Source organism: Polypterus senegalus, chromosome 1 (genome assembly GCF_016835505.1).
Source record: "Polypterus senegalus isolate Bchr_013 chromosome 1, ASM1683550v1, whole genome shotgun sequence".
Lineage (NCBI taxonomy): Eukaryota > Metazoa > Chordata > Cladistia > Polypteriformes > Polypteridae > Polypterus > Polypterus senegalus.
Window position 1 is genome coordinate 314,446,759 of NC_053154.1, and position 14,302 is coordinate 314,461,060.

Below are 14,302 nucleotides of genomic sequence, written 5' to 3' on the forward strand. Positions count from 1 at the left end.
TCTTGTCATGGAGCGCAGTTTAAACTTTTGACTAAAGGGTGTTATTTCATGTCTAGAGGGCTCTAATAATGTTAACAGTGTGGGAGAGTTTATAAGGGCTTAAAATATATAAAAATAACCATACAAACATATGGTTTCTACTTCGCAGATTTTCATCTGGCGCGGGGGGTTCTGGAACGCAACCCCCGCGATCGAGGAGGGATTACTGTATATATTATTTTTTGACATAAGGACCATGTATTATATATTGTGATTCTTGAGTGATTATATTGAATTGTGATTTCCTTAATGTTTGCTTCAAGGCAAAAGCTGTGCTGAAGTTTATTGAAGCCATTTCAGAGAAGACACTGAGAAGCACTGTGACCCTGACTGCAGCCAGAGGGCGTGGAAAATCCGCTGCACTTGGGTTAGCCATTGCTGGAGCTGTTGCTTTTGGGTAAATTTTCTTATTTTTGCTTGGTTTTTAGTACTTCTGCTAATACACTAGCATTCACAAAGAAATGTTCATGTTTTTCATTGACCTTGATACTTTTTTATCAAGGCAGTATTAAATGTATTTAAAAATATAGTCATCAGTTCATTTCAGTTCAGTTTATTGTCCCAAGAGGAACCTTTTGATTTGTCAGCTGGTTTTACAGAGAGACCATGGCATAACATTAAAAACACATCACAAAAGAACACAGCTAAAAAATGTAAACTTATAGTACAAATAAATAAAATATAGCAGTGAGTACTTATGATGAAACAATAGACCTTTTAGACATGATAATTAAGCCAACATTTAGACTTGAGTGATGATTGATGCACAAGCTAACAGATCATCCTATGATTTAAGCTTGTGGGTGTTTATTAAAATTATTTAGATGAATAACAGCCATCAAAATGAAAAAGAATTTGAACCAGTTGCTTTTTTATCCATGAAACCTTGAACCTGTGACCTGATGGCAACAACTGAAATTGAGAATGTAGTGGGTGAGGCCTGTTTGACAAAATACACTCTACAGGGTGGTCCAGATCTAATTATGCAGATCCAGTTCGTCGCGAAGAGGATTATTCATGTTGTCGTTTCGCACACTTCTCGATGGTCCAGGATTTTTCAGGTGATTTTTCTATGTAATAAACTTAATAAGTTATAGCGTAATGAAAATTGCATAATTAGATCTGGACCACCCTATACTTTGTGTAATACTTGCTTGTTTCCAGGTCTGTGAGATTGGACTGATGACACTTTATTATTTTACTGCTCCATTTTAAAATTCGATTTCTTCTGTTTTTATTTTTGATATTAGGATTTCCAAACCAGTCCATCATAACATAAGTAAAAACTGACTCATTAAAGTGTGATGTAATGGAAGGACTTCCATTCAAAAGACTTGGCTATTATAGACAGTAGAGATGCTGCTGTTACTTTTTACAGAAGGCTTCTGTAGTTTCCTTAAAGCTTAATTTTGAATCTATAGTTGTCCTCAGATAATTTTATACCTTTTGAGCAATCTCCACTGCCTGGTCTTTGATGATGGTTTCTTGTGGGTGAATGACGTTTCTTCTGAAATCAATTACAAGTCCTTCAATTTCTGTAACATTTTAGATGTAGAAAAGACTCCTCACACCAGTTAACTACATCATCTAATACTGGGCTGTGATTATTTTCATTCTCATTTAGTAGTGTAACAATGACTTACTATGACAACCATTTGTGGAAGGAATGTACAAAAGAGGTGAAAGAATACAGAACTGAAGGGTCCCTGTGGAGGGGGACAGCATGTCAGGCAGCCATTGACTTTCATTCTGAATCCTGTCTGTTAAAAATCAATCAGCCACCCTACCAAAATGAAATCCAAATTAAAACCTTTTATAAGTTTCTCTGCAAGTATGTAGGGCTGGCTGGGAATAAAAGCTGATTAGAAGTCGTCTCCCATGAGTCTCTATGCCATCCAAATGATTATACAGGAGATGTGACAATGGCATCCTCTGTCCCTCTCTTAGACTGGTAGGCAAGCTGAAGTGAATTTAGTAAAGCCTGCTTTTTTTTTTCTCCGTCTCATGTTTTATAATTTTTTTTTTCAAAATTATTTCTTAACCAGTGATGTCAGGTCTGAAATTATTTTGGGTTTTTGGGTTTTGGTTTTTAGCTACTGGAATTACTCTAGCCTGTTTACTGCAACAGCAAAAAGAAATGGTTACATTCAAGAAAAGGCCAGAATCATTGGATGATGGATTTCTGATTGATTCCAAAGTTCTGCTTATATACACATAACATACACACATATACATTCCTTTTGTGTGAAAGCAGTTATGCTGTCCTTTCTTCCAAATTAACTGAGCAAAAATACATCACATTGAGAAATGTTTTTAAAATTAACCAAAAATATTTCTGATCTCTTGGAAGATAGATGTAATAGTTATGTCAGGTTCTATCAAATACTAAAATGGTCATGAGAAAACATTCTTGAAAATGTGTTGAATTAAAATGGGATGATCCTTGTACAGTGTACTCTGGATGCGCCACAAACGTAATTTCCCCATAAGATTGTATATAAATGCAATTAATCCATTCCAGACCGTACAGACTGTATGTAAATACAGTGGAACCTCGGTTTGTGAGCATAATTCGTTCCGGAAACGTGCTCACAGTCCAAAGCACTCGTATATCAAAGTGAATTTCCCCATAAGAAATAATGGAAACTCAGATGATTCGTTCCACAACCCAAAACTATTCATATAAAAATGATTAATACAAAATATAAAGTAAAAATACATAAAACAAATTAACCTGCACTTTACCTTTAAAACAAATCATGGCTGGTGTGAGTGAGTTTCTAAACTCATGTGGGATTCCACCCAACGGGACGACACGCGGAAGAGAGTGCCAAAGCAATCAGTCTCCCAGCGCTGTAGCAGTTTGCCGTATAAGCGCATCCAAAAAGATCTCAGACATGCTATGAGCAACTGCCATCAATGGGTGATACAAGTGGTAGTGTTAAAATACTGAGACTCGGCTTCGTGTTTTGGGGTGCAAGATGGGGACATGCGCGCGCGCGCACACACACACACACACACACACACAATGCTGTAGTAAACAGTATACGCTCATACGGATGTTGACTATATGAGTGAGGCACACAGACTTGGACGGAGAATAGGTGACGATTGCCAGAGAGAGAGAAGAACAACCATCAGCTCAGTTGTGATAACATGACGCTTAGCAGACAAAGTGTATCCATACTACTCGTATTGCAAGACATTGCTCGTTTATCAAGTCAAAATGTATTAAAAATGTAGCTTGTCTTGCAAAACACTCGTAAACCAAGTTACTCGTAAACCGAGGTTCCACTGTATATATTTTTAAGCAAAAAAATAATTATACCTTTGAATGCACAGTGTAATAGTAAATTAAATGTAAAAATATTGAACAACACTGAGAAAACCTTAAACCACAGAGAGAACTAACATTGTAAGAGTTTGCACTAGACCCTTATGAACCGCTTACTGTAAACACTTTTTTTTGAGTTTTAAGCACAGGGGAAAAAAATTAAATGCCACTTCTTTTGCGAAACTTTTCAAACCATCCTCTACTGGCTTTAAATTCCTCACCTTCATCACATGAAGGATTTTTTTTTTCAGTAAATCGGCATGAATCTTCTTGGCTTTCTTGCATATGATCGCCTCGCTTACGCTATCCCCTGCAAGGTGCTTCTCGTTCAACCACACTAGCAATAGTTTTTCCACCTCTTCCAGCACTTGAGGCCTCTGCTTGGTTCACACTGTAACTCCTTTTGCAACATCAGCTGCTTTGTTAGGCCCTGTATACTCAAACAAAAGAAAATGGAAAACGGAGATTTGGAAATCATTGGCACTTACAAACGTGCGTAGGGAAGCTGACTGCCAGTGTTGATGTTCGCCACCAGAGCGTGTGGTCGTGAACAGATGCAAACTTTTGGTCGTAACCCGATTTGTACATGTTCAGAAACGTTCGTGACCAGAGGTTCTACTGTATATGTATGAATGTAAAACGTAACTGTAATTAGAGTGGACTGCCGTATCTGACATATGGTAGGATTTGTAACAGTTCAGTTTTGGTTAATTTATCCTCCACGGCATGATTTTTGAAACTTTTGAAAACCAATTTTCTTTCTACTATTCCGACTTTTGTTCATTATCATTTCCATGTTTACAGTAGCCAAATAATTTAAAAAGGCCTGATCATGTAGTGTTGTGATTACCTTGTTGTGTGCCTTGTGGTCCCCTTGAGTGCTTGGAGTTAATTTTCATTTTTTTTTTTTTTGTCGTCTTCATCTGTGTTTTGGTCCATAAACTGCAGCTGCAACATGTTGGCTTAATTCCCTAATGTTTTTGTAATTTTACATGCCTTATTCTTTTTCAGCTATTCCAATATCTTTGTAACATCACCAAGCCCTGACAACTTGCACACTCTCTTTGAGTTCATCTTCAAAGGCTTTGACGCCTTGCAGTATCAGGTTGGTTATCCAGTTAATAAAATAATTAACAAAACTGTAATAGGGTTTCTCAGCTTTTACCCTGTTCTTTAATTATCGTTTTTACTCTTGTACCACGCGCCCTCGTGTAAGGCGCGCACCCTAATTTTTACAAAGAAAATAGTGAAAATGGTTTTGCCCCGTGTACGACGCACATTGTGATTGTATAGGAAGCATTTAGGGCATATTTTCCGAGCAAGCGAGGCCGCCCGCCCAACCCGCCAAAGCAGAAGAAAGTAAATATTACAGAATTACATTTACCCAAATATGACACACACCTGATTTTCTAATGCTGATTTTTGGGAAAAAATCCGGTAAATACGGTATTTTCTAGACAAGGACAAATTTGTTGGTACCATGCTAGGAAATAAGAACCCACAATTGTCTCTGAAAAAACTTGGAAACTGACAAAAGTGATGGGCACCCGTCACTTTCTATTTCATATTTAACAAAAGTCAGATTTTTCTTTAGAGTTTTGATTCAACAGAATATTTCAAATAATGACATAAATGAAAATGGCATGGACAAAAATTATAGGACCCTTAACCTAATGTTTTGTTGTAAAACCTTTAGCATTTGCAATCACTGTACACAAGAGATTTCTGGTACTTTGCATGAGACTTCTGCACTTGTCCATAGGTAGTTTGGCCCGGTCGTCCTGAGCAAACTGCTCCAGCCTATTAGTCAGGTTTGAAGAGGGGGTCTTTTCCAGACTACATGTTTCAGTTCTTTCCATTGATGTTTGATAGGATTCAAATCAGAACTCATAGAAGGTCACTTCAGAATAGTCCAGTGTTTTGTTCTTAGTCATTTTAGGGTGCGTTTAGCTACAACAACAACAACAACAACATTTATTTATATAGCACATTTTCATACAAACAGTAGCTGAAAGTGCTTTACATAATAAAGAATAGAAAAATAAAAGACACAATAAGAAAACAAAATAAAAGCTGTGCATTTTGGCTCATTTTCCTGATGGAGGATCTGTGGCCTGCAACTGAGACAAAGGTTTCTGACACTAGGCAGGACACTTTACTCCAGAAGATCTTGATGGTCTGGAGATTTCATTGTTCCCTACATAGACTCGAGGCACACTGTGGTATATGCAGCAAAGCAGACCCACAAATAAGCAAGTTTCCTCTATGTTTGATAGTTAAGTATGGTGTTCATTTCTTTGAAAAACTTCATTTTTTCGTCCCTGGACATAGAACTTATGCGACTTGCTTCAAAGCTCCAGTTTAGTCTCATCTGTCCAGCGGACATTCTCCCAGAAGCATTGTGGCTTGTCAGTATGCATTTTAGCAAATTCCAATCTGGCTTTTATATGCCCTCTTTTCAACAGTGGAGTCCCCCTGGGTCTTCTATTGAGCCCACTGTCATTCAAACAGCAACGGGTGAAATGATCAGACACAGATGGACCTTGACCTTGGAGTTCAGCTTGTATCTCTTTGGAAGTTGTGCTGAGACATGTGTGATGCTAATTAAAGAAAACAGCTGTTTGAAATTCACTCCGATCCAATTATGTCTGATCTTGTCTAGGGGTGCCAACAAATGTGTCCAGGTCATTTTAGAATGTCATGGTAGAATAAGAAATACTTGACCTCTTTTCACACTTGCTTTGCTTTACTTGTTGACATATCAAAGGCATGAAGATATACAGGGGTCATTTGCTTTACATCTAATTACTTTTCAGGAGGTATACAGCACCTTTCCAATGAGCTGGAAGGGGACCAACAGTTTGTGTGCATCTTCTTATATAATACGCTACCGTGGCTGTCCGTTTGTCTGTCCAGGGATCTAAATCACCTGTAGCTCGCAAACCATTTAAACTATTGACCTGGTACACATATACTACAAGACGTCTACTATCCCCTTTTGGGTGATGATTTTTATTACTCTTTTTATTTTTACATTATTGTAGAATCAACTCTTGGCAACAGGGCCATGTGTACTGTTGCCGTTCTCATCCTTACCACCTTCGCCGTCACTTCCCCTACCTCTTCATATCTTAAATTATTCTCGAGTCAGATTGAAGACTTAAGTGCCAGCTTAAGTGAAAAAGTAAAGAAAACGTACTAAGTAATTGCAACACAAAAAAATGACTTATTCAGTTTTAACACAAAAAGATGCCAACGGAAGAAGAGAAAAAGTGGGCTGCCAGGGTGGAGAAAAGAACTGCTCAGGAAGCAGCAAACGCATCAACCTCTGAGCAATCGAATGCTAAACGTACAGAAAAAGAGTCTGAAAAGTGTAACGTGCAGTTTGCCTTTACTGGTCTTTTATAGTACGCATTGAGTATTTTGCGCTTGTCCGTAGTGAAGTAGAAGTGTATGAAGTCAACTTTCTTGAAGATTATAATTACTGAACATTAACACAATTAATGTGAAAGATTGGTTCTTTTTATTTGATTATTTATGTTTCAAAATATTCCTGTTGCAGATTGTTTTTGTAAAGGTTAAGGGTTGAGATTTTATTAAAAGATTTTACTTCTGCTCTCTTTCATTTTGTTGTGCATTTCCCTACCCAATCCTCTTCTAAACTACATATGTTTTATTGTAGGAACATCTTGACTATGAAATCATCCAGTCTTTAAATCCAGAGTTTAACAAAGCTGTTATCCGTGTTAACATCTTTAAAGAACACAGACAGACAATACAGGTAGGTCAGCAGTTAAGCCCTTCCTAAGTTAATGCCATGCTCTGTCAAACAACATCCATAGAAAGAGGTTTGAACCTTGAATTTAAGGGCTTGGAAAGAATTTATGAATGAAATCTGGACATGCATAACAAAGCAATTGATGCTGTTCAAAGGTGGTACTTTTTGGAAATCGTGTTGTAATGCTCTTGTTAGTTGAAGGGGAATCTCAGCCAAATATCCACATGAGGATACTGAAAAAAGAAAAAAAAATGTTTGAACAGTCCAATTAAAAATAAGTTTTTAAATATATTTGAGGTTTGTTTAACAAATCTGGGCATTTACATACACATTTGTTGTTGTTTTTTTAATACTTTTTTTAATGGCGGCGATGGCCACAGCAATAACAAACACCAACAACACAAAAAAATTCTAGCAGTACTCGGGGAAACTGTTATTTAAATACACTTCACAATATGTTTGTAATGCAGGACACTAGCTGAGACATTAAACGAATATTCAGTTGTTATGAAGAAAATTAATTTTTGCTAACAACATCCTCCACTCAGTTACTGTGCCACCACCAGCCTATAGCATTGATGCGAGGTAGGATGGATCCATAGATTCTTGATATTAACGCCAAAGTCTGGCACAGGCATTTACATTTCTTGGCAGAAATTGTGATTCATAAAAGCAACTGTCATTTTTTTAGTTTTCATTCATGTGCCCACTGATGGTATTGGATCCCATTGTGGTGGTCTTCTGCTGTAGCCCATTTGCATCAAAGTCCAAATGCTGTGTGGTCAGAGCTACCCTTCTGAACCTCACTTCTGTTTAAAAAAAACCAAAAAAAAACAAACAAAAAAAGCATTTAAGTATTTGTGGTGCTTCTGCTAGCTTCAAACACTGTGGCCATTCTCTGATCTCTCACATTAACAATGTATTTTTTCAATGGAATAGCTGCTTGCTGGGTATTTTTGCTTTAACACACCACTCTCTGTAAATTCTGAAGACTGTCAGTCAGTCAGTCATTTTTCCATCCCGCTATATCCTAACACAGGGTCACGGAGCCAATCCCAAACAATACAAGGTGCAAGGCAGGAGCAAATCCCGGGCAGGGTACCAGTCCACCACAGGACACACACACACACACACACACTAGGGACAATTTATGATTGCCAGTGCACCTAACCTGCATGTCTTTGGACTGTGGGAGGAAACCCACGCAGACACGGGGAGAACATGCAAACTCCACACAGGGAGGACCCGGGAAGCAAACCCAGGTCTCCTTACTGCGAGGCAGCAGCGTTACCCACTGCGCCACCGTGCCGCCCTCTGAAGACTGTAGTGTATGAAAATCCCTGTAGGGTAGCTGTTTGTGGGATGCTGGAACAACTGCATCTGGGACCAAACAATCATGCCACAATCGCTGTCGCTTAGGTGGCACATTTTGCATATTCTACTTCACAAAAGACCCTGTAAATATTAAAACCGTTTTTACTTTAATTTTACTTCCGTTCCAATACTTTTGCTCACTTGAAAAACAGGATGGTTTGATACAAAATGTGCTATGTTCTCTGTTCAACTTAACTAGATGTAAATTCCAGGGAATAAAAGCTGAAACTGTGATCTCTCTTCTCATCTTTTGATCTCACACACAAATGTCTTCAGTGCACAGCAAAAACAAATTGCCCTTGCTGTTCCAGTTCTTTAAAGGGGACCTATGAGTGGTTTGGTGGGGAAGGACGTGCATGTTTACAGTAGGAACACTCCTTTTTTTAATGAAGGATCACAAAAGGCCAGCTAGAAATTCAGCTGGTTAAGGGAGACTTTACAATCCAGTACATTGATTGAGCATTGGGATTAACTACTACTTGATTAGAATTTATTAGCATATGCTGTACATATTTATATAAATATGATTTGGTATGTGTTTATTTGCTACTTATGTGTGGTTGCATTTTTATAGTAAAGATTTTTGTGTCAACCACATGCTAATAAAGTGTAAAAATAAATTTTAGATGAAATGACTTGCATCACATGGGTTATTATGTGTTTTTTTTTTTTTGTTAAATTAACTTTGAGTCTGTTCTTTCGATAGTATATCCACCCCAGTGATGCTGTGAAGTTGGGGCAGGCAGAATTAATGGTGATTGATGAAGCTGCAGCTATTCCTTTGCCACTGGTCAAGAGCTTGCTGGGTCCTTATCTGGTGTTCATGGCTTCAACCATCAATGGGTAAGTACAGTCGTGCGCTGACTCACGGCTCCATTTGGAAATGGCCACTTAGCCGTATTTCAGTCACAAAATGTACTGGTTACTTCAGTTTAACTTCTGTGGGTCTGCTATGGGTCACTGGTAATTTAGCTGCCAGTACAGAGTAGCACAAACCAAACCGATCTCCAAGCCATGGCGGCCTATCGGCAGGTCTGTGCAAGGGAAGGCGGTGAAGGCTGAATGCATAAGAATTAGCCACATGGAGCAGCACCGATCAAACCAAACTTTAAAGGGCCTTCCAATATTCGGAAAACGTCATCTAATGAAATAATAGTTATGTAAATTAGTTTATATCTTCTTGATGGAAGAAAAAAGTGCAAACCATCTACACAAATCGGAAACATAAAAACCCAGCCTACCTGGAAGAGGATCTGTTTTAATCTCCTTCCCTATGATTTCTTTAATTTTTAATTTTTTTTTCTTCCTTCTCTTCTTAGGGAGTCAAGGCTAGGGGGTGGGCTGTCAAAAAACAGAGCCAGTTAAATCCCATTTGAGCCATTTTTTGTGTGATTTTGGGCTTTACAAGAAATAAATTGTCTGTTTTCAGGAAGCACCAACAGCATGACAACACATGCACGTGCACTTGCTCTCCTACTTTACATACAGTAGGAAAAACTTTACATAAATGAGCGCTACAACTAAATTACATTAAAATCCTGGAAAAGCAGATAGTGAAAAAAAGTCTCTTTTTTTTTTTGCGATTGGCCAATTTACTGATCAAATCATGTGGAGTGAAGGTTGGCAGATCTAGATCATTGGCTATTTATTTTATACTAGCTGCGCTACCCGTCTAAGACAGGTTGAAATCCAAGTAATAAATGTTTGCAGTGAACAATGAAATGCATTTGTCTGTTAAATGCCATTTATTATGGGATTTATAAAAACAGAGTTACAGTTTATAATACGCCATCTGTTGGAATTACTGATACATAGCAACTTTATTAATCCCAAGGGGAAATTCACATACTCCAGCAGCAACATGATGAACAGATGGGCACAGTTGGATCATTTTATTGTTTGGAAGCATAATGACATCTTTATATTTCCTTTGGCTTTTCCATTGCCATCTTCTGTATTTTGTAATTCAGACTAATTAAATTACTGTTGTTGAAACTGTTACTGACTCTCTTATCTATCATGCATTATTCTATATTAGTTCACATAGTATGACCTGATCTTGCACACTTATTTAGCTGTGAGTTTAAAATTATTGTTCCAATTCATAATTGCATCATTAGTATTCTTTCAGTTTCTTTGTTTCCATATACAGTGGAACCTCGGTTTGCGAGCATAATTCTTTCCAGAAACATGCTCACAGTCCAAAGCACTTGTATATCAAAGTGAATTTCCCCATTAGAAATAATGGAAACTCAGATGATCCGTTCCACAACCCAAAATTATTCATATAAAAATGATTAATACAAAATATAAAGTAAAAATACATGAAACAAATTAACCTGCACTTTACCTTTGAAAAGAATCATGGCTGGTGTGAGTGAGTTTCTAAACTCTTGTGGGATTTCACCCAACGGGACGACACGCGGAAGAGTGTCCCAAAGCAATCGCAGTCTCCCAGCGCTGTAGCAGTTCGCCATATAAGCGTATCCAAAAAGATCGCGGACATGCAATAAGCGCCTGCCATCGATGGGTGATACAAGGAACATTATAAAGATCCCGCTACAATAAATAACCGTGCTGTTGCTGTTTCAAGCTGAATAAAGCTGGTGGTGTTAAAGTACTGAGACTCAGCTTCGTGTTTTGGGGCGCAAGGCAGGGACTCGCACTTCACAGCACACACGTGCTCGTGCGCACACACACACACACACACACACACACAGTCACAATGCTGTAGTAGACAGTATACGCTCGTACGGATGCTCACTATATGAGTGAGGCACGCAGACTCAGACAGAGAATAGGAGACAATTGCGAGAGAGAGACTCGCAACAGACAGAGAATAGGAGACAATTGCGAGAGAGAGAGAGAGACGCGTGCGCGCCCGCGCCCGCGCAAGAGATAAGGTGAGCGAGACGCGTGCGCGAGAGAGAAGAACCATCAGCTCAGTTGTGATCATATGACGCTCAGCAGACAGAGTGTATCGATACTACTCGTATTGCAAGACATCGCTCGTTTTTCAAGTCAAAATTTATTAAAAAAATTTAGCTCGTCTTGCAAAACACTCGTAAACCAAGTTACTCGCAAACCGAGGTTCCACTGTATACTGTCATGATAACTGGATTTTCCATTCCACGTGACAAATGAAAAGGCTTACTAAGCCGTAATTGCTATTACTATATATTGGCGTTAGATAAGTACAAAATTCTTGACTTTGAAATCGATACCAACTTTCAGACTTCGGTACCGGAACCAAAATAGTTCTGAAGCAAATAACAGATAACTCCAAACCCTCCTGCCTGGAGAGCCACGCCATCACACTGTAGTACACAAACCACTTCCCTTTTGATAGCTGTGAAGTTCTGATCACACCCAAGCATTTAGTTTTGTTTTGTAAACTCTACAAAATCCGTTTTTATACAACTGAAGTAGGAAATGTTGAGGGGTATGATTGATAGAAAAGCTGATGTTTACTTCTGGTACCAAAATCCCAAAATACAGATACTGTACCATTACAAAATGTAGGGTTTTTCGCTACTTTTCAAGTGTCAGTATACCACACAACCCAAGTATGTATAGATCAGTATAATAATTTTTGCCACTATCCATGTTGGTTTTTTATTTCAATAAAAACACTCCGTTGTTCCTTTGCCAAGGTATCCAATAAAAACTGCTTTCAAATTAATCTGTTTACAGATATGAGGGCACAGGCCGCTCCCTGTCGCATAAGCTCATTCAGCAGTTGCGACAACAGAGTTCTGCGAGCCAGGTGAACTTGACAGCTGAAAATAAAAACACAGCAACTGCCCGCCTTTCATCAGGTAAGCCAAGCAGCCAGTTTTACAGCCTATTTGTATTCCATATGTCAGGGAACTTTTACCTGGAGGGGAACTTGTTTAGTTTGAGGAAGTGGAATTAGTCTGCAGTGTAACATTTTACCACCATACATGCATGTATTCATTCTCAACCCTAATTTAGGATCATGATTCGGGGGGCATTGGGTGGTTGAGAGTGGGATGTTGAGGCTATTTCAGCAACAGAGGGTGCAAGGCAGGAAAAACCCTTGATGTCTGTCATGCATACAACCAAATTCACACAGGCCCATCTTGGACGTGCCAGATAGTCTTTCCTGCATTTTTTTGTGGATGTAGAAGGAGAACTCTCACATAATACAGGACCTCTATTTTCTATTATTATTTTGTCTTTTAGTACACAGGCCATGTACCTTTCTTGTTTAACATGTGACTGATATGTAGACTGTCTAAAATCTAATTTCCTGCCTAACTTACTACTGTTTAGATTGGGGTCGGCAGTGTCTGTCCTGGAGAGCCGCAGTGGCTGTAGGTTTTTTGTTCCAGCCCTGTTTCTTAATGAGAAGTCAATTATTGATGATGAGGCACTTATTGCTTAAGTAACACTTTGATGCTTCATTTTAGTAGTCTTGCTTGTTAAGGTTCTCCACCCTTAATTGCCTATTTCAGTCTTAAAATGCTGCATTTATTGTTTTAATTGCTCTTTATTAGCAATAAGATGTAAAAGATAAAGCAGCCAGCAGCTCTCCAGCTGGCTTTTTTCCCCAATTACATCTGTGTGTGTTCATCATTGATTTAATAAAACACTTAATAGAAAAAGGTGACAGACTGAAATTATCCGTTTTAGGCTTCAAATCATTTGGGTGATATCCTTGGAAAGGAAAAAATCTACGATATAAGAGCCTTATGTTGCGCAGACTAAAGAGCCATAAAATTAAATAAGGTCTGAGATTGGCAAAGATTGGTTTCTAATTAAGCAATTGGGTTGGAATGAAAACCTGTAGCCACTGTGTCTCTCCAGGACCGACATTGCTCACCCCTGGTTTAGATAAATGACCCTTGAGTACCTAAAGGCCTTATCACATTACTCAACTGCTCCAATGTGACGATGCCGGTGAGTCTGCTGAACCAACACCATCGATAGTTATGACGGAGATGAGCTGACAAATGAGGACAATTCTCTGAGGATGGTGGAAAAAGTGCTTTTATTTAAAAAACAGTCAATAGAAAAGTAAAACCAACAAGTGTCAATTGTGCAGTGTTCTAAAAAAAAAAAGTACATAATTCCATAAAATTCCAATGAAAAGTGTGAATAAAAAAATAAATCTGTTAAAATGCAGACTAACTCCTCCTGATCTCAGCCCACCTCCTTCTCATTCTCCCCGGCTCAACAATTGCTCACGTAGCCGATGGAGACTCGGCAGCCACAAGCTCCTTTTGGCTGACCTCCATCTTGGCTGCCTCCAGGCATCATGGCCAGACTGTCCGAGGTCGGCTTTCCTTGCTTCTTCCTTCGTGCTCATGTGGTCGCACCTCGGAAGCCTAGGGAGGGCACCTGCCTTGCTCGCCACACTCCACCCGAAAGTTCAGTGGGGTGAACTACCCCCTAGAGTGCCACAGCTAACGCTCCTTCATGGGGCCCCAGCTCATACTACTTCCTTCTTCCAGGTGGCCAGATCAATTGCCAAGACTGCCTTTAACATCTTTTAACCTCTTTTTGTCTTTTTCCTTTTCTTTGATTGCTCCCTTTTCTTGTGCTGTCCTGTATATATACACACCCACGTCTCCATGGGCGCAGCGCCTTAATCACATACCGCAGGAAGCTAATGAAGCAATTTAGAACGATCACTTGTGCAGGTGCGACTCGCCTCAACTACCTCATCAACTCCCCACGGTCGTGCAATCGCGGCCACGGCTTTATGGATTTAAAACCTGTCCCTCTTCTTTTTTTTTTTTTTGGAAAAGGAC

At 39.0% G+C, this 14,302-nt stretch overlaps 2 protein-coding genes across 2 annotated transcripts in view; one reads left to right on the forward strand and one right to left on the reverse strand.

The window, feature by feature from the left end:
• The window catches only part of nat10 (N-acetyltransferase 10), a 95,711-nt gene that overhangs the window by 40,733 nt on the left and 40,676 nt on the right, over positions 1-14,302 (forward strand). The window contains exons 9-13 of the mRNA XM_039736345.1: positions 303-436; positions 4,385-4,478; positions 7,056-7,154; positions 9,232-9,368; positions 12,219-12,343. Of these exons, the coding sequence (XP_039592279.1) occupies positions 303-436; positions 4,385-4,478; positions 7,056-7,154; positions 9,232-9,368; positions 12,219-12,343 (589 nt within the window). The remainder of the gene's footprint in view (positions 1-302; positions 437-4,384; positions 4,479-7,055; positions 7,155-9,231; positions 9,369-12,218; positions 12,344-14,302) is intronic.
• The window catches only part of abtb2b (ankyrin repeat and BTB (POZ) domain containing 2b), a 335,934-nt gene continuing 328,810 nt past the window's right edge, over positions 7,179-14,302 (reverse strand). The window contains exon 17 of the mRNA XM_039736333.1: positions 7,179-7,384. Within this exon, the coding sequence (XP_039592267.1) occupies positions 7,343-7,384 (42 nt within the window). The 3' untranslated portion in view covers positions 7,179-7,342. The remainder of the gene's footprint in view (positions 7,385-14,302) is intronic.